This window comes from Xenopus laevis, chromosome 9_10L, assembly GCF_017654675.1.
Source record: "Xenopus laevis strain J_2021 chromosome 9_10L, Xenopus_laevis_v10.1, whole genome shotgun sequence".
Lineage (NCBI taxonomy): Eukaryota > Metazoa > Chordata > Amphibia > Anura > Pipidae > Xenopus > Xenopus laevis.
Genome location: NC_054387.1, coordinates 44,267,189 through 44,288,231, shown reverse-complemented (window position 1 = coordinate 44,288,231; position 21,043 = coordinate 44,267,189). Strand labels below are relative to the sequence as shown.

General features: G+C 41.1%; 2 protein-coding genes across 7 annotated transcripts in view; one reads left to right on the top strand and one right to left on the bottom strand.

Moving 5' to 3' along the window:
* Positions 1 to 3,986, top strand: part of LOC108702006 (gastrula zinc finger protein XlCGF17.1-like) — a 27,111-nt gene extending 23,125 nt beyond the window's left edge. The window contains exon 3 of the transcript XR_005964044.1: positions 3,936 to 3,986. The gene's annotated coding sequence lies outside the window, so the exon portion shown is untranslated. The remainder of the gene's footprint in view (positions 1 to 3,935) is intronic.
* The window catches only part of st3gal2.2.L (ST3 beta-galactoside alpha-2,3-sialyltransferase 2, gene 2 L homeolog), a 23,997-nt gene extending 2,954 nt beyond the window's left edge, over positions 1 to 21,043 (bottom strand). The window contains exons 1-5 of one of the 6 annotated variants that reach the window (XM_041575429.1): positions 8,712 to 8,999; positions 6,875 to 6,935; positions 5,084 to 5,851; positions 771 to 964; positions 186 to 365 (exon numbers count right to left, since the gene is read on the bottom strand). In XM_041575429.1, the coding sequence (XP_041431363.1) occupies positions 186 to 365; positions 771 to 964; positions 5,084 to 5,374 (665 nt within the window). In that variant the 5' untranslated portion in view covers positions 5,375 to 5,851; positions 6,875 to 6,935; positions 8,712 to 8,999. The other 5 variants (NM_001110730.1, XM_018233907.2, XM_018233906.2 and 2 more) reach the window with 5 other exon arrangements.

The window sequence follows — 21,043 nt, the reverse complement described above, 5'->3', positions numbered from 1 at the left end:
TACATATTCCTTCCCCGTTGCATATAAAATCTACTTTAGGGGCCCCCGAGGCCCTTATTCTTGCTTGCACCCCTTTAAGACATTTGTGGCTACTTTGACACATATTTGCCTCCTGACCTGCCACCTAGGCCCCCCAATTGACTCTGACCACTGGTACCCCAGCCTCAGTAAAGGCCAATACTTACTAGGTGACCTCTCCAGTTGTTAGCGCACTGGTAATCCATTTGAGGTCTTGGAGCTTGAACGGGATCAACACCAAGTGGACACCAGGCTGGAGGTGGACAGCGCTCTCTGGATACATAAAGTGATGGGTTGTCCTGGAACCCACGTCATTTTCAAAGCCGTAGGTACGCGCTCCATTCATTCTGAAATGGGAGATGAAAGACAAGAAATATGGTAATATTAGTAAGTAGAAAATTAAAGGGCAAGTACAGGACTACAAAAAACTCCATATGGACTCCATTGCTGGAGCAAGCAATACAGCGGCTCCTACCGACAGATATAAATCCAGTAAGGTGTGGGAATACTATGCTTACAGTCTAAAGTGAAAAAAATGCATCACTAACTGTATTCATAAAAGGGTTATATTTTCCCTTAAATATTATTAGAACACATGGAAGGTTATTTTTATGAAAGCCTGGGGCCACATTGGCTCCTCATTCAGACTCACCGCAGAGCAAGAAAACAAACTAATTATAACTCCCAGTAATTAAGTGAAAACAAAAGTCTTGTTTGTTTGGGGAGTTGCATAGAGGCACATTCTCAGTTACCTGAAAATGAATCTGTGGGAATCTATCTTTTTCCCGTATCGGGATCCTTTCAGGTTGCCAGAATTCCCAACAACGGCACATCGCCTGCAAGGCCGGTTGTCCTGTTCAAGGTACAGGTTTTCTGTAGGAACTACCTTGAATGTCTGCTCGAGCACCTTCTGTATGTCACTGGCATTGTTCCTCCCTTGGAGCCTCTAAAAAGCAAGAGCAAGTGTCCACTGTCATTTCCATGTGGTATGTAGGGCACATTTGTAGGGTTGGCTTGGTAAAGGATGCAAACAGATGGAGCAAACTGGAGCTCACTTATCCGTTTGGAACACCTATGCTAGTAAAATGTTTTAAAATTGTTGATGTCTAGCTCAATATGTCGTACAATCTAGCAAACCAGTAAGAATATTCTCCTATAATGGTATAATGTTGTCCACAATAATGGTGGCTGCTGTCAAATGGCCTCTCTTTAGCCATTAGGCAACCTACTTGTCCTATCTTCAGGCCTAAATGATTCACATGGATCAGGTTGGGTGGAAAATCCTGGTAGCCCTGCCCAGGGAACTTTAGCAATTTTCCACACTGGGGCTGCCTACCAAATCAAGTTCCTGTCGTTTTGGATTGGGTAACTGGCCATAGAAACCAGACTGTGGGTAACATTCTTGGTTAGAAGTAAGCAGAAGAGTTGCACCAGGGTAAATGGTTAGTAATTGTGCTCAATGGGGGTGACAACCAATCTGGCCCCCAGCCATGTTAGCTTTTTTTGTCCTGTAGGATTGAGAGGGGTGCAGAGTCCCCACGTGTAAGCAGAGTATTGGCCCAGGGACATTCAGATTGCCCACTACTTAGCAACCTGCCCAAACAAATTGCTATAAATGATACCTTATTCCAACATTTGAAAACATTTTTGGGGGACTGCCAGGGGCGCTACTGCCATGAGGTGAGTTGAGAAACTCGCCAGCATACCGCAAAGTTACTTGGGGCAGCAAAAAGACCCTTCTGGTAACTTTAAGAGCTGAAATTCCAATTTTTAAATTAGAATTTCGTCTCTGCTACTGCAGAGTGCAATTACTGTCTCCGCACTAGCAATGTGGCCCGCTCTGGTGCTTGGAAAGGTAAGTGCCATGTGTGAGGGGGTGGAGGCAACAAGGACCCCGGAACACCCTTTGGACTGCTTGAGCAACACACTATGGATAAAGCCAGACAAAATAACATGTTGATCTTCCATATAAAACATTTTGTTCATTATTCATTAATTTAGTAGAATCTTTCTTGCATAAAGCAGCCAAATATGTAATGTAAGCCATCCTATTCACCAGCAAGCAAGGAATGACTGAGCAAAGTTAACGAAGAGCAGCAAGAGGCAATATAACAATTTAATAATCATGTTGTACTAATGTAATTTTACTAGGTCACTTAGGGCTTCTGGCAAAGACAAACATGGTCCGTTGGTCACAAACAAATGTGGGCTAGCCCATAAAATATAATTTTACCGGTTTATAAGGGGTGTTTACCATAAATCTTTTTGTATGTTGCAACTTTTATTCTTTATTAATAACTTATATTCCAATTCTTTATATTTCTAACCAACTGGAACCACAGTCTGAACTATCACAGAGCCACAATCAGCCATGAAATCCTGTATTGTTTGGATTTGTGTTTGAAAGGTCTTGTAAAAAGACTAGAGTAAGAACCCAGGGTCTGAATTTAGAGGGCCGGTCATTTAGGGACAGAACCGATTGGGTTAACGGGTTGAGCTCACTTGTTTCTGAATTGTTGCGACAGGGGTCAGGTAGTAGTGAAGTCAGTGACTGAATGGATCCGGAAACTCTTTTCCAACACTAGATGGTTTCTTTACTCCCTCCCTTGTTGTTGTTTCCTCTGCTTCTTCCTTTCCCTTCTATGTGTTCCCATATGTGCTGGCTTCTCGCTTTGTTATCATACAACTCTCTCAACACATTCCCCAGCTGTGCTGAAGCTAAGGATGTGGTCGGAGCTTATCATACCTCCCAACTGTCCCTTTTTTGGAGGGACAGTCCCTCTTTTGACAGCTCAACCTGCAGTCCCTCATTTGTACTGGAAAGTCCCGATTTTCTCTGCTCTGAACAGCCAAAAAAAGAAACAAAGTTTCTCACTTAATTGGCTGTTAGCAGAGAGCACAGTACAGCTAAAAGGTGCAAATAAGATACTTTGTAACAATTTTGAGACAAAAAAAAACCTGCCAAATTTTGTAAAATTAACATGGTAATTAGGGGGTGTGGCCACAGAAAGGGCGAGGTCCAAAAATTTTTGCTGCGCTACGTGCGTAATTTTTTTTGTCCCTCTTTTCACTTCCAAAATGTTGGGAGGTATGTTAACCAGGTGTGTCTGGGTTGTGCCTTGTCCCCAAAAGTCTGGAATTTGCCTCCAGGAGGATGGCATTTTTGATCATGCCCCGACCTGTCTGCTGGTGAATGCAGTGGCATAACTACCAGGGGAGCAGGGGTGCAATTGGACCAGGGCCCGCACCCCCGCAGAGGCCCCACCGGCAGATCGCATCCCACTGTAGCCACAAAGAAAATAGACGTGTAGGGGGGGCCCGGCTGCATGGCCCGCACCAGGGCCCTCCCCCACCTAGTTATGTTACTGGATGAATGCTATACTTAATGCTAGCTTGGCATGAGTGGATACCTTCAGCCGTTATTCACCAAATGCACTTACTCTGAAATAGATCCCTATTAGTCACCTTGTTATCTAGTGTGACAGGCTCAAATTAAGCCTGAAGATGTAATTCCCTGCATCTTTATAAGGAACTGATGGAAAGCAATTTTTGGAATAAAGTGGAAATATGGTACTGGTTTTCTTGCCATACAAAACAGGTCCTGTGCATGCAGAATGAATAATGTTTGTATTTCCTGAATACTGAACCAAATCTGAAGTCTAATTTGGATTTTCAGATCTCAACTAAATAACAAAAATAGTTTTACATGTAAGCAATAGCTGATTGCAATGGAAAGAGAGGTCAGGAGTATATTTCAATAATAAAAAAATTCATTCGTTCACTTCTTGAGATTTGTACATAGTGCTTAGCTCTAAGCCATTCTGTTCTATACTTGCACTTAACGCAGTATTCTAGGCCACCATGATTAAGTGTCCCATATATAAATATGTTTTTTCTCACACACTGTAATTTCCCAGGGCCCAGCAGAACTGATAGTGAGAGCCAAGCCATAATCCAGCACTGCCCGGTAAGCAAATTTACTCTCTCTTGCCATTATGTTGTCACATATATACAGATTTAATAAGCCAGCCTGGGAAATGCTTGCTTTATTTCTCTTAGCGTACTACTACTATAAGAATATATATATATATATATATATATATATATATATATATATATATATATATATAGTTATATAGTAACAATAAATGCCCTCTTTTAGGATGTATGAAGAATTAACATTTATGTTATTTAAAGGGAAAATATATTCCCTTTTGGGCATGATCTTACAGTATTTAGCTGGGTTATATCTGAACTGGCAGTTTTGTTTTTTGTCACAAACACCCAATTCCACAGAATTAAAGAAAACTTTGATAGCCTGCCTGTGCTCTTTGGGACCAGTTCCTCATAGTGTCATGCTCACAGGTGTTTAAGGGTCACAGTGTCGTGCAACCTCAACCTAATCTTATTTTATTGTAAAGTGATGGGAGTCAAGAACTTGAAGTTCCTCTGCTTTTCACTACCCACTATGGAAAGCAGAGGTACTTCAAGGTCCAGACCCCATCGCTTCACAATTAGACAAGGTGAGGGAGGAGCATGCATTACACTGTGAGCCTAAAGGTTGGCAAACTTGTGCAAGTATTGTGGGTTTGTTTAATGAAATTACCTATGTCTATCTAAAAATACAAAACATCACAACTGATTGTGGTCATGTCAAAAAAGGGGTATATTTTCCCTTTAATGATTTTCTGAGAACTAGGGTTCACCCACCTGAGATCACTGAAAACAGAGTGGGTCATTATTTCTTAGATGAAATTTAAGAATGAACAGAAGAATAGTCGTGCACATAATACCCACTGTTGCTAGGTTCTCAGATCTTTACTTGGACAAATAAGGTTTACTCAACCCCAGTCAGATATTGATTGGGATAGGGAGGGAATGAAAAACAGGACCCAGAATCGCTCCATGTAACGGGCACCTTGACCAAGACTCTTTTCATTTCACACACAAAAGATCCACTTACTGCATGGTGTCACATAAACACACATTAGCAATTGCAGGCCTGGGCAAACAGGTCAACAGGGAGCTATTATATGTACTTATCTAAGACCACCAGTTGCCTTACCAGCCACCATTTCTTTACATGATCAGGCATGTATTGATACTTTCCCAGAAGTAAGGGCTCTACTGTGCCATTAAAACGACTTTCAAAAAATTCAGTCCTCTTCCGCTTCTCTTGCCTACAGTGGCCACACATGCAACCCTGGCTGTTAATTGTCTCCACCCTCTCAACAGGGCTGGAATATTCCATGGAGAAGGAGAGATAAATCAGGAAGACCACTAAACACAACACAGGTGGAACCCAAGTGATCTTTTGGTGGTGGAGAACTCGGCAACATAAACGGACACAATACATGCTTAGCTACGTCCTTGGTTGACCTTGTCCAACAGAAAGGTAATTACATTTTTCACAGCCTGGATTCCTTGCTCTTCATTATTTCCATGACATCACTAAGCAGTTTAATACAGTTCAAAATAACCAATATGGTTTTGTCCAAAATAGAGAAATTTAGCAGCTCCTCTTTGATACTTCTTGACCCAAAGGTGCCTAAGGCTAAATAAGACAAAGATGGAAGGATTTTCCCGAGCTTCGATGCAGAGGAGAAATTTCTTGGGCTTTCAGGTCAACCTTGTTGGGATTCTTACTTTATTTTGCTTTGTTACCACATGTACAAATTTGTACTCTTGTCTTCTACTTGGGGCTCAATTCAATTGGCACATAATAATTATGATTTTATTCTTATCCTTATGAGACATCCAGAAGAACCTTTACTTCCTTCTTTGTTTAGAACACATTTGTACAGACATGATCACCTGGTCTTGCAGTATTTTCCTAAAAAAAAAACAAAGGGAAGAAAATCAATAATTTTCCTAACAAGACAATGTCATTCTTACCTGTATATGAAACTCTAAACAATGTCTGACCTGTTGTTACTCTGCAAAACCAATAAAAAAAAATCCCAAATTAAAAAAAATAAAAAAAGGACAATGTCCTTCATTGCAGAGCTATAACAATGAGCATTTAAAATGCATAACTGACCTCTGCCAAAAGCCAATTAAGTTAGAAACAGTGCAGAGAAAAAATGGACTTTCCAGTACAAAGGAGGGACTGTGGGTTGAGCTGCCAAAAGAGGGACTGTCCCTCTAAAAGCGGGACAGTAGGAAGGTATGCAATATGCACTATATATACTATATATTACATTATTATACTATGTTATAATTATTATACTACATTATATTATATAAGTGCAAAGTAAGAAAAAAATACATCTATAAAAAAAGACCAGCAACCCCGGGAATTTTATAGTTTTAGTAGCCAAAAGTGTTATTGTACATATACACTTAAATTAAATTCCGATATTGCTGATCTTTTTTTTTTTTTTTTATATAGGTTAATGGTGGGAAAAAACATTGAAAAGAGATATTTACTCACAGGAATGTGCAGAGAAAGCACAAGCATCAGTTTAGATTAGAGGAAACGTGTTCACCTTCAGCACCTAAGGTGTTGTTCATGGTGAGATCAGTGAGATTATGGGACGCTCTGCCAGTGAGATTTTCTGTTGACAGATTACCTTAATGCCTTCAAAATGGATTACATATCTTGCTGTTTAAGCACTATATTCATGCTTTAATGACTTATATACAAGAGGGGGGATGGTTTTTTCCTGGAAGAGACTCGTCACTGTTAAAGGAGTCAATAAAACCCTGTGTTTATCTATAACCATACCATCAACTGGGTATGCAATAGAACTGCATTCTGTATAGTATTTAAAGGCTATGTTAGTTTATGTTATTTGTTGGACTAATCTATCCAGAATAGAATAGCCAAAAAAATTGAATTTGTAACTCGACCCACCTCCTTCATTCTTCATAGCAGAGTCCCGCACATTCCCACTTAAATCCTCCTTATCCAAAAGCTAGAGACAGGCAGCACCAAAAGCAAGGAATCAAATGTCACTCTAGTATCTGTAAGGAAGCTGGCATAGCAATAAGCACCCACAAATACCTTTATATTTTTCTGTGATTTAAATGGTTTTGTTGTTGAGGGACCATACTGCCTCTTATCCAAAGGTACAACTACAGAGGAAGCAGACCCTGTGCTGCAGTTGCATGGGACCAAGGAATGAAGGGGGCCCAGAAAGGTCTCATGTCCTAATAAATGTTTCTACTTTTTATATATTTGTTTCTTTATTATTGGAGATCCTCACATCATTTTTTGGATACAGTGTTTTGGCCCAGAAAGGCCCTAAATAATAAACAATTTAAATCTTGTTAGAATAGGTCATATTACCAATATTTTAGAGCCCTACATTGAAATGGCTGTGGGGCTCAGTGACATCTAGTTACACCACTTCTCTTACCTATGTATAAATACAAAGCACAACTCCAACCAACTTTACAGTACTAAAGGTGGCCATACACAGGCAACGTCGGACTGGGCCACAGGGATACCAGGAAAAGTCCCGGTGGGCCAAGGTGTCATTGAGCCCTCATGCTGCTAAACATTTGGCCTATTTCATGGCCATTCCCTATTTCTATGAGAAGAGGCTAAATAGATGGAAAAATAGATTATAGTATTATAGTATGTAAAGAAAAGAGACTAGGAGAATAGAGGTTGAGTGAGGAGAGGAAGAAAAATAGTACTAAGAGTTACAAGATTAAAATAACTTGAGCTCCAAACCCTCTCCAGCTTCTTATTAAAACAAATCTGACCCCCTCACTGATTATTTCCCAGACAGACTGCGACTTTGCCAACTTTGCCTTTGATTCTACTTTTATTACCGGCATCCTCCTCCTCCTCCCTGGGTGTTATTTAGCGGTACAGCAACCTGCAGGCATTATACAAATCAATTAAACCCCTTAGAGCTTTCCCAGACTTGGTGTCTCCTGCCAGCGGAGGACATATACCCATGAACTAAGCAGGCACAGAGGGTTTCCTATTTACAGTAAGGCTCGCAGCTACCCTTCTGTGCAGGGAACCTAGTTGGATGCTAATATGCAATGTTTTTTGATTCAGAGCAGAGCTATGGACTAAATGCAATTTGCCAATCTGGTTTAGCCTATATGACCCAGTGGAAACCCACACAATCATAACAAAGGTGCAGCCTGTGCTACATGTAATGTGTGTGGCATGTCCCATAATAAACAATTACACCTATATTAGTGCAGTGCACATAAGACAGCTATAAGTCTAAATTTTGCTGAACATAGGGCAAGTGTTAAGACACAGTATACACCCCCTGCAGTTTTAGGCATAGCAGACTGAATTTAATATTTCGTTTTAAAATAAATTCATAATTTACAAAGAAGAAAAGTACAATACGGGCACCTAAATGACATTTCTACCATGCTTTCCTATTCCAAGGTATTATTTACCCTTTAAAAACCAGTGTCAGCTACATTATTAATGCTGCTTGCACAGAGCAGGAGTAACTGAATCTGCAGAAGATTACTGTGCAGTGTTGGGAGAGTGCAGGCCCCCTTACACAGCAACAGAAGAGATGCTGGAAATGAGTAGGCGGAATGGTCAGATAATTTTGAACTACAACTCCCAGCACGGACTTTTAAGTTTAAAAAAAAAAAAAAAAAAGCTGCATATGCAAACTCATGCACAGCTGCATAGATTGCAGCACAGTCTGCATATGGAAGCAGCTAATTAAAAGGGGAAGTTAGCAGTTTAAATACCAACTCACCTGTGTTAGGATATAGCCTCTGCCTTGCTGAGCATCCTTTCTCATCGTGTTCCTCCAGAGCTCAGTCCCCTGTCCCTTAGTGCAGGCAAAGTGTCCAATGCACATGCAGGGAGGTACTCCCAGTGCAACTGCCAGCTCTCCAGGGAAGGGAGTGGTCAGCAGCACCCAGGCAGGACAATCCCAGTAAATGCTCGGTCTTGCCTTGTATGGAATGAGTCGCCCTGGAGGCACCAGAAACCTGATCACAGCAGGGAAACTGAGTGTAACTGGGGACTTCTGCTGCCAGATAAGGAGCTCTTGGAGGCTGGCAGAGGGGAAGGGCTTAATACAAAGTGCTCCTGCCTGGGACTTGTACTTGAGAATGATTGGCTTTTCACAGCTAAAGGCAAACTTCCCTTCTTGATCAAATGCTGAACCCATTTCCTAATACATTTCCCGATTGTGCTGCAGCAGGGTAATTTAGTAACTGGTCGTGGTATATAGTAACTGGGTGGTAAAAAGACATGCAGCTGTTCATGGGGGGCTTGTATAAGGATATTCAGGGTTTTGTTTCTTAACCTTGGGTTCTCTCGCACCCATTTTCAACATATGATCAAGGATTAGCATGCTGGGGGTTGTAGTCCAACAACATCTGGGGAACCAACAGTCCCACAGGAAAAACATCCCTTCCTGATTGTATGCCTTGTTGAAAATCTATATGGAATACGGTTGTCTCCTGCCTGGTTTTTCAAAAGGCTGTCCAGTAGTGAAGTGCAGGTCAGGAAAAAACTCAACAAAAACCTGACCACCCAAATACCTTAACCCGCACCTAGGGTTGCCACCTTTTCTGGAAAAAAATACCGGCCTTCCTATATTTTTGTGTTATATTCCTATAAATAACATTGGCATGACGCAACATTTTTACCTGCCAGGCCGGTAAAATATTGGCCAGGTGGCAACTCTACCCGCACTAAACCCTTAATTGCACAATATTATTTTAGGATCCACAAGCAATTTGTACCTACTTCTGTAACCAGCACACCACCAAATGTCACCTGCCTGCCCCTTACATCTAGGGTTGCCACGTATATATTTAACTAATAACATTGGGATCAACCATAATTTTTACCAGCCAGGCCTGTAAAATACCGGCCAGGTGGCAACCCTACTTACATCACAGCTCCACCTCCAATGTAACCAGTCCACCGCCTGACTTCATTGCCCCACATCCTTGGCATAGATGACTAGTAAGTAACTTGAGGTGTATTAAGAATATTTTTATACAGAATGTACTTGGGAGAAACAGCACTGCATAGAGCCAGGCCATGGGGCGTAAATCACACACCAACATCACCCCAAGCTTCAGCACATGCCTCTGCTGCCTACCCCTAGTTCCAGCCCGGTATATAACTACAGCAGATAAGGGGAACCCAGTCCTTTCCAACTAATACACTTCCTTGCTGGGGTGTAACACAGTAGCTGGGACTGACAAAACACCCACCTCCATCGTTTTCAACCCTATTGCTTTTGTTATTCCTAGTTAGATTTTTGGTTTGTGCAGACAAGAAAAGAATACAATCTGATATATAATCTGATGAGTACTGAAGGATGTATAAGGGTCCTTAATATGAAAGTAATACACATAACACTATGTACCAAAATATCCTGTATAATGACTCCAAGCTGAAACTGCCTCTTCTCTCAGGTAAAGAGAAACTGTTGGAGGCACCTGTTCTACTGATGAACTCACCTGTGCTGGGAGATGTGATTAATGAGCTGTTGCACAGCCAGGTCTGATGGACATAACCCCCTCCATGAGCACATACAGGAATTCCCCACATCTTTCCCTTCTGCTGCAGGTATGATATATATATATATTTATTACTTTATAAACTGTTTCATTGTACCTAGTTAGAGTTAAACCTGCCTTAAATACATAGATTGACGAGAAGACAGCTGACGTGTCTCTGAGTAGTTGATATCATCATTATTAAGCGACTCCCCTACAGGTTAAAGGTAAAATACAAACAATGCATCCATAGCATACTACTTCTACATATTCAGAATTTTTATAAAATCCTAGTTAAGACATTCAATCTGAGCTAGAAATTAAAACAAGATACAATGTAATGTACACTATATCTTGTTTTTATTTATATATACTGTGTATATATATATATATATATATATATATATATATATATATATATATATATATATATATATATATATTAGTCCCCCAAGATTGACGCACTCCAGGACTTCATAATGCAGTTAGGAAAGAAAATGTATTATCATCGTTGTCCGAAATGTTGACAATACATTTTCTTTCCTAACTATATATTCGCAGGCAGCTGCACTCTAATCCGGATTTAATGTATATTTGTGGTTGCAGGTCCAAAATCATTTACTTAATTGGGGCCTTTTTCATCCTTGAAGAAGGCCCCAAGGGGGGCCGAAACATTGGACACACATGCTAATAAAGGTGATTTGATTCACTAAAAAATTCTATGTGACAAATTATATATATCCTTGAAAAAGGTCCCCAGGTGGGACCGAAACGTCGGAAAAAAAATGTGTTTTGTTTGAGAATAAACACCATTACTTCACTACAGAACAGTGTGTGCTGATCCTTCGTAATAAAATATCTCTCTCTCTCTCTCTCTCTCTCTCTCTCTCTCTCTCTCTCTCTCTCTCTCTCTCTCTCTCTCTCTCTCTCTCTCTCTCTCTCTCATAAAGGGTTTGACTGTCAGAACTGTAATAAAAGGGGTCATTTGCTAAGTTCAGGGCAGGGTGCCGTGTCCATGAAAAAAGGGTGCTTTGTGTCCTGCCCTCTATGTAGGAGATTTGCTTCTGAGGCCTGGGTTCCAAAATGGAGTGCAGGGACCTACACTAGCCATAACCCCCATTTCTTTCCCTTGACTTGCATGTCATTCAATTGCACAGACACCGGTCACAATGGAGCCCTGTATGTGCCACCTGCCCTATAACCCCAGTAGTGTTACTGATGCCACCTTGCCCAGTGCTTAGATTTCCCATGTAGTGGGGTAGCTAGAGGGTAAGTGGCCCGCAACAAAATCATTTAGAAACGACATTGTTCTATAATAACCTGATTCTAATTATTAGCTCGGTATGCTAAAATGCCAGCATATTCCATGGCGCTGTACAATAAGTGGTGACGTACACTGAGCTTACAGATGCTTGGTGCCAATGTTACTATTAGGGAACAAAAAATAAAGGAAAGCCAGTTACCCTAGTCCCTTAAACAGAGCACCTGGGCAATATGTACTGTGGGCAGAAAATACCATTTATTGCAATGGATTTAGTTTGTTATATTATGTGGCAATTGTATATATGGGCAGTGCTATATTTTATCTCACTGCAGATAAAATTCTGCTTGGCCTTTGGCTTATAAATGCAGCTTTATTCCTATCGCATGGACATTGTTAATCATTTACTCACCTCCATGTGGAGATTAAATCCAAGTCAGCACAGACAAGCAAATGCCCTCATATCCTCAGGGCTTTTCTCTTCCTGTGAAGCCTCTATCCCCGCAATAAAATCACTGTGAGTAAATGTCAGCCCAGCCGATAGGGACATATGTTCTGCATCACGTCTCATTGCACCTACAAGTGCACCAAATAGTCCACAGCAGTGTGCAATCTACACTGGACCCCAAATGTATAATCAGGGAGCACTTTTTAAAGAAAGATTATGTTGCTAGGGTCAGCAAGCCTAGCAACCACTTAGCAGTCTGAACGGGAGAGGATTGCCTTGTATTAAAAACCGGCAAAAACAAGGGGCAATTAAAATTCAACAAATGTTATTTTATGGTGAACTACAAGGTTAATGAGAGGCTTAGATATTACTGTATAGTAAAGGGGTTGTTCACCTTTAAATTAACTTTTAGTATGGTCTAGAGAATATTCTGAGACAATTTGCAATTGTTTTATTGGTGGTTTTTGCGTTATTTAGCTTTTTATTCAGCAGCTCTTCAGTTTGCAGTTTCATCTGGTTGCTGGGGTAAAAATTATCCTAGCAACCATGCACTGATTTGAACGAGAGACTGTATTATAAATAGGGCCTAGATAGAAAGATGTGTAATAACACAATATGTTTGTAGCCTTAAAGGGCATTTGTTTTTAGATGGTGGTCAGTGACCCCCATCTGCAAGCTAAAAAGGGTCAGAAGAAGAAGGCAAATAATTCAAAAACTGTAAAGGCCAATTGAAAAGTTGCTTAGAATTAGCCATATTCTATAACAGATTAAAAGTTAACCACCCTTTTAAAGTGAGGGGGAAACAATCCCACTCTATAGAGGATATAATGACTTATTTATGAACTGAAGTAGCTCCAGGGTTTCTATCAGTATGTGCTCCATAAGAATCACACTTTAACATACCTCCCAACTGTCCCTTTTTCAGAGGGACAGTCCCTCTTTTGACAGCTCAACCCGCAGTCCGTCATTTGTACTGGAAAGTCCTTTTCTATGCACTGAACAGCCAGAAAAAGAAACAAAGTTTCTCACTTAATTGGCTTTTAGCAGAGAGCCCAGAACAGCTAACAGGTGCAAATAAGATACTTTGTAACAATTTTGAGACACAAATAAACAGTTTAGATAAGGAGGAATATTTTCAGACTTTCATATCCTGTCACATTTTGTAAAATGAACATGGTAATTAGGGGGTGTGGCCACAGAAAGGGGGGTGGTAAAAAAACATTTTGCTGCGCTACGTGGGGAAAAAATTTTTGTCCCTCTTTTTACTTCCAAAATGTTGGGAGGTATGCTTTAATTCCACATGCTGGAAATAGGGTTGCCACCTGACCGGTAAAAATGATGGTTGATCCCAATGTTATTAATAGGGAAAAAAGATAAATATATAGGAAGGCTGATGTTTTTTTCCAGAAAAGGTGGCAACGCTAGCTGGAAACCCCAATATGAAAATGCACCCGACTCGCAGCTCACCTTCTGATTGGTTGCTATGGATTACTGCACCAAACTTGACACTTTTGATTAAATGCTAATCTGCATCAGTGCAGTTACTTGCAGCAACCAATCACAATGTTCCTTTTATTTTTTACCTTGCAGTAGATGTGTTCAAACTAACTGCTAAGTAGTTGCTATAGGTAACCCCAGAGGTGCAATTTCTATCCTGTGCTTGGAAACTATCACCACAGGAGCTCATCTACTAACAATGGGCAATAGGGCAGTATCCCATAGCAACCAATCAGATGTCTGCTTTTGTTGTTGTACCAGCTGAACAGCTGACTGAACAGAGCTAAAAATGTGCCAGAATTGGATAATTATGATTATGCTGAAATGTCTGTCCCCAGTGCTGTTTTTCTTTCTGGATGATGGCCGGTATGGGCAGAACAAGGCACATTAGCTGAATCATACTGCGGTTGCTTTGGAAGCACAAAATCAGCCAGAAGTAATTGGGAAGAGTGCTGAGAGTCAATAGCTGGCTGCATTAGAAAGCAACGATGTTATTGATGGCCCGTGACTTGCTTGTCTCATCATTACTCTAGCAGCTATTAGCAGCTCCTCCGGGAGGCCCAGAAACAAAGGGCGGACATTAAGGGATACTGTCATGGGAAAATATTTTTTTTCAAAACGCATCAGTTAATAGTGCTGCTCCAGCAGAATTCTGCACTGAAATCCATTTCTCAAAAGAGCAAACTGATTTTTTTATACTCAATTTTGAAATTTGACATGGGGCTAGACATATTGTGAATTTCTCAGCTGCCCCAAGTCATGTGACTTGTGCTCTGATAAACTTCAATCACTTTTTACTGCTGTACTGCAAGTTGGAGTGATATCAAGGATGGATTGATGGATTTCAGTGCAGAATTCTGCTGGAGTAGCACTATTAACTGATGTGTTTTGAAAAAAACATGTTTTCTGATGAGAGGATCCCTTTAAACGTAAAGGAGCAGTGGGTAAAAAGCATGTTATATATACACAGAATGCCGTCCCCTAATGAGGAACCAACCTGCACAGTCCCAAGCGATTCAAGGTAAAATTGAAACTAGAACATTTTACTGTACTTGTTCCAAATACGAGCCATGAAAAAGCTGATTCTGGGGAGTAACCAGCCCATGAGCTCAATACAAAATGCCTCACATGCACCTTTTTTAGGTTGTGCGGCTGTGTATACTTTTTACACAGTATAACATGGACTTGACCCCACCCTATCCTCTCCTTTGTATCTTTAAAGGAGAACCAAACCCTTAATTATAAAAACCCCTACCCTACATAGACCCCCCTCCTTGCTCCGCACCAGTCTAGCTGTTACCTTCGGTAAATGCCCCTAACCCTTTACTTACCTCTCTTTGCAGATTGATCTCAGCGGAGCTCACGGGCGCCATCTTCTTCTCTTCGATCTTCTTCGGAAGTAAGTGCCATATCGGCTCATGCATTCAAGTATATTTGACAACTGCACATGTGCCGAAATGTATGGATATTACAGAAGAAGAGCCGGAAGATGGCGCCCATGAGCTCTGCTGCGCTGAATCTGCAAAGAGAGGTAAGTAAAGAGTTAGGGGCATTCACCAACTGTAACACCTAGTCTGGGGGGGAGCAGGGAGGGGGGGTCTATGTAGGGTAGGGGGTAGTGTTTTTTTTTATAATTAAGGGTTTGGTTCCTGAGCTTTGCTTCAGGGGTCTCAAGTAGGGATGCACCGAATCCACTATTTTGGATTCGGCCGAACCCCCCAATCCTTCTCAAAGATTCGGCTGAATACCGAACCGGATCTTAATTTGTATATGCAAATTAGGGGTGGGAAGGGCAAAACATTTTTTACTTCCTAGTTTTGTGACTAAAGGTCATGGCATTTTCCTCACTGTCCCTAATTTGCAAATGAAAATTAGGATTCGGATTCGGTTTGGCCGGGCAGAAGGATTCGGCCGAATCCGAATCCTGCTGAAAAAGGCAGAATCCAGTTTTCGGTGAATCCCTAGTCTCAAGCAGAAAAAACGTAAGGAAATGAGCCTGGCTGATGTTAGGTTTCTAAAGAGTCAGGCAAGTAGATGGATAGGAAACCGACCGGGCTGAAGCTGGGTTTTCGGGAAACTTTAACTTTATCTTTGGAGTTAAAAAGCAGAATGGTTTTTCTCAGTAGGACTAGGTTGATAGTGGTACAGTGTAGGAGGCGTGGTTGCACTTCTGGTATGAGATGGCAATTTATTATGTCTTTCCTGGAATTGGCTGGAAAGTTTCCCTGCCAACAAAATGTTTCTTTAGAATTTGGGCCCCGTGCAGAACAAGCCGTGTTTATAATAATAGTGCTGAGACGATGAGCAAGAGGATCCCTTGATGTGTAATTGAGGGCTGTCCAATCCTACATTCCCGCTGACTCTGTACCTTCTTGCTCCTCTTTCTTTCCCCCCACAAATGCTATAAGGCAGCTTAACCCTTCATATCAAAAAAGCCAGGGGGAGCTTTAAAACAAAGGAAATTGGGACAACGAGGAGAAATTTTGTACTGGGGCAGTATAATATACACAGTTGTTTTTAACCCATTGACTAGAAACAAAGCCATAGCATTCAGTCCCGGGAACTGTGCAGCTAACCATTGTTCCATATATGCGCTTCATTGGCAGTTTGTACAGGACCTGCTGTTGTGATTGGCTGCTAGCAGCACTATCTTGCGTGGAGAGCAATAAATGTTGCATTGGTCAACAAACCTTAGGATTGTGTCACCGCGGTGGGAGCCCAGAGGATGTTCAAGTTGGAAATGATTTGTTTAACTTTAATTTCATAATATAGCGGCAATATATTTTGACAAACATCGTTAACGATTTGATTGCAGAGTAACAGATACTACTGACAGCCTACAGTGCTGGGTGTAACTTCAAGAGCCTCGGGGTTGCTCCACCTATAGTTATGCCACTGCTATCAGTGCCGGACTGGGGTGCCAGGGGCCCACCAGAAAACCTTAGACCGTGGACCCCCCTTTCCAAACTATTATTCTTCTTTTCCTCACTCAATCTCTTTATTCTCCTAGTCTTTTATATTTACTTAGTCTATTCTTCCATTATTAAGTATTTTTCCCATAAAGAAACAAGGAATGACCATGAAATTGGCCACATAGTTAGAAGCAAAAGAGCCCACTGACACCTGGGTTTTCCTGGTATCCCGGTGGGCCAGTCCAACATTGACTGCTATAGAGAGTTTATTGCTAGTAGTTCAGCCTATATTTGTTGCTTTATGCTGAAATATCCAGATGTCATGTGGATGTGCGACATAGTGCTTAGGGATGCTCTTGTCTCTTTAAGATGGTTCTAGATCTGTACAAAGCAGAGTATGTGGCTTTATTTGCAGCCATGTCTGGTGACCCTAACAGCTGCTGCTAGGGGAACAGTCGCTAAAGAGGCAGCTAGCATGTCTGTACTATATACTAGTGTTTAGAAAAGGGCAGAGCAGACCCAGTGGCTGCTGGGTGAGCCAGGAGTTCAGTGTCGATGTATCTGTGAAACTGAGTGTGACCCAATAACTTCCTGGGCTGAGGTGGGGAATAAATAAAGCTATAACCAAATACTATTTTCCCACCCTTAGAGGAAGCCCATGGCCTGGGGCCTCACAGACTGTAACATTGTATGTCAACCAGCCCAGCCCTGAATTATTCGTTATCCATATGCAACTGTAAAATATACAGAAAGAGAGCATAAAGTCTGCCATAAATAGGCAGATGAAAGTTGTTCCTCCAAACCAAGTCGGGAAAAAAATTCAAAAATTCGAAAATCGAAATTTATCATGTACCATCTCTTTAAAAATTCGACTTCGACCATTTGCCATCTAAAACCTGCTGAATTGCTGTTTTAGCTTATGGGGGACCTCCTAGAGTCAATTGGTGGACTTTGAAAAATCAAAGTTTTTTTTGGGAAAAATTTCAAATCGTATTCGCTCGAATGTGCTATTCCTACGATTCGAATTCGGACTAATACGGACCTATTCGACCAAAAAAACAAAAAACTTTGACTTAATTTCGGTTGGTCTTCTTGATTCGAATTTCAATGTTTTTTTAATTCGAATTCAACCCTTGATAAATCTGCCCCTAAGATTTATCAAGGGTCGAGGTGAATTTTCGAATTCAAAAAATTAGAATTTCAAGCTATTTTAAAAAAATAAAAGTAAATGGCAAGGAAAGCTAAAAAGAGCTTTGAAATCAGTCAGGTATCTATTGGACAAGTTTAAATATTCCCTCAGGCACATTGGCCAATAATTGAATCAGTCCGACCAAATGAACAAAGATAGGCTGATTTAATAAACAGGGGCCATTAGCAGTGTTTCAGCTAATGTGCTTTTATTTCCATACACTAGTTGTTTTGTATAAATCCTTTATCTACTGTGTACTGTACAGTACTCCTGTGCCGTGCCAGGAGCCAGAATTAATGGGTTATCGCCCCCCAGAATCAAAAGGCACACCATATATCAAAAAAGTACCCCATAACACCACTTATGTCATAATAATGTCAATAAATGTTTGTCTTTTTTTACGTGGTGTTATGGGATACTATTTTCTGAACCATAAAGAAAAGTGAAGCTGAAATTGGATTCTTCTTTTTCCTGCTCCTGGGCCAAATTACTTTGGTGCCTGATGCACACCCTGCCCTGCGTGGGGGGTGACGTTAAGGTGTCCCCGAGGCTTGCAGGAGTGTAGAGGGACCAGTAATTAAGCAATCTTGGTAGAATAGGTCAACTTAATTATGTTTTGGGGCCCTACTTTGAATTATAGCCTAGGAACATCTAGGTACAATACTGGAAGCAGCCTCATAGTTTGGGAACCGCTGCCCTAGAGATGATTACTTCTTTAATGCTTCAGTGGCTAAGAATCCCACTACAAGGACCCCAAACTCCACATTTCTAAGTGAAAGAATTCCATAGTTAGTTACATAGTTAAATTGGGTTGAAAAAAGACAAAGTCCATCAAGTTCAACCCCTCCAAATGAAAACCCAGCATCCATACACATACCCCTCTCTACTTTCACATAAATTCTATATACCCATACCTATACTAACTATAGAGTTTAGTATCACAATAGCCTTTGATATTATGTCTGTCCAAGAAATCATCCAAGCCATTCTTAAAGGCATTAACTGAATCAGCCATCACAACATCACCCGGCAGTGCATTCCACAACCTCACTGTCCTGACTGTGAAGAACCCCCTACGTTGCTTCAAATGAAAGTTCTTTTCTTCTAGTCTAAAGGGGAGGCCTCTGGTACGGTGATCCACTTTATGGGTAAAAAGGTCCCCTGCTATTTGTCTATAATGTCCTCTAATGTACTTGTAAAGTGTAATCATGTCTCCTCGCACGAGACTTTTTTCCAGAGAAAACAACCCCAACCGTGACAGTCTACCCTCATAATTTAAGTCTTCCATCCCTCTAACCAGTTTAGTTGCACTTAGTCTCTGCACTCTCTCCAGCTCATTTATATCCCTCTTAAGGACTGGAGTCCAAAACTGCACTGCATACTCCAGATGAGGCCTCACCAGGGACCTATAAAGAGGCATAATTATGTTTTCATCCCTTGAGTTAATGCCCTTTTTTTATGCAAGACAGAACTTTATTTGCTTTAGTAGCCACAGAATGACACTGCCCAGAATTAGACAACTTGTTATCTACAAAGACCCCTAGATCCTTCTCATTTAAGGAAACTCCCAACACACTGCCATTTAGTATATAACTTGCATTGAGTACTTGAGTTGTACCTGGACATCTAATGGTGCCATACATTAAAGCAGGGCCAGGTAATATTGGAATCCAAGGTAATACTTTTTGGACTGGCACCCTGCACAGCACCTCCAGCAATTTCTCACCCCCTCTGCTTGGTCCACACACCAAACCCGCAAACCCCAACCACCACTGCATGGTCCACCATAAAGCCCCCCACAGTTAACTTCTCACCCCCTGCTCCTGACCCCTCTCTCACTCCAACTGTGCCCTTAACAAACTGCAATGAATATAAGTGCCTGCCTACCCCTATTTCTAGTTTAAAAGAGAACTAAACTCTAAAAATGTATATGATTAAAAATGCCATATTTTATATACTGAACTTATTGCACCAGCCTAAAGTTTCAGCTTGTCAATAGCAGCAATGATCCAGGACTTCAAAACTTGTCACAGGGGGTCACCATCTTGGAAAGTGTCTGTGACACTCACATGCTCAGTGGGCTCTGAACAGCTGTTGAGAAGCTAAGCTTAGGGGTCGTCACAAATTTACAAGCAGAAAATTTAGTTTGTCTGTTATTCAGGTGACAATTGTACTGGTTTCTGAGCTGACATAGTAATTATCTGTATTAAGCACTAATCAACCTTATATTGTGACATTTCTATTCTGTATTTATAGTATATTGTGAGTGGGTCCCTAAGCTCAGTAAGTGACAGCAGCACAGAGCATGTGTAGTGAATCAGCAGAAAAGATGAGAAGCTACTGGGGTATCTTCAGAGACACAGATGTTTAATGCTAAAGGGCTATGGTTGCCTTGGGCTGGTACAGAAGCCCAAAACATAATGTACAACATTTCTATTAGCTAGGCTTTAGTTCTCCTTTAACATACATAACCGACTCTAGGACTTTTTATTTAATTTTGTTGAAACTGAACATTTATAGGAGAGCAAGTCAATAAAATTCTAGTTTCAATCTAGCTGTAATGGACAAACAAGGCTGAACTTGATGGATACGAGTCTTTTTTTTTAACATTGCCTATTTAAGTCTCATGGCACACGTGGTGAACCCCAGCTGTACCACCTTGTATTGGATATAATAGGAATCCCCCTGATGCCTCTGGCACCGATGGGATCTGATCTCTGCCTGTAGCAGTGCAGCTCAAGTGAGAGGGGTTTCATTATAGGCTGTTTTTGTTACTACTAAAGTTACATGTGGCTAGATTCTCATTCTTGCTTTGTATTTTAATGACTTTTTTTTTTGTTAATAGGAAAAACCAGGCTGTCTGTTTTGCATCTGTGTTTTCCAGTTGTGCCTCTCAGAGCCCTTCATAGTCATGGGACACTCAGCAGTCGCTGATCTGCTGCCTCCGTTGTTAGGGCACTGGTGTGGCTCTAGCAGTACATACAGTATGTATAGATATATATCTGTCTGTAGGTTTGTGTAGTTCTATTTCCATAGCACTGCATGTATACACAGTGCTGCACACAAGTCTTGCTTATGTTGGTAACAGCTGGACCAAATCATAAATACATAAGAAAGCAACCTTGGAGATAATCCTGCCGTGCAAAAATTTAATTTGTATAATCCTTCTTCTAAACAACTCCCATCAGCCCATAGTGGTCCTTACCTGACTGGCTCGCTGGAGGTGTGTATATCTTGCAGACAGAACCTGTTGAGAG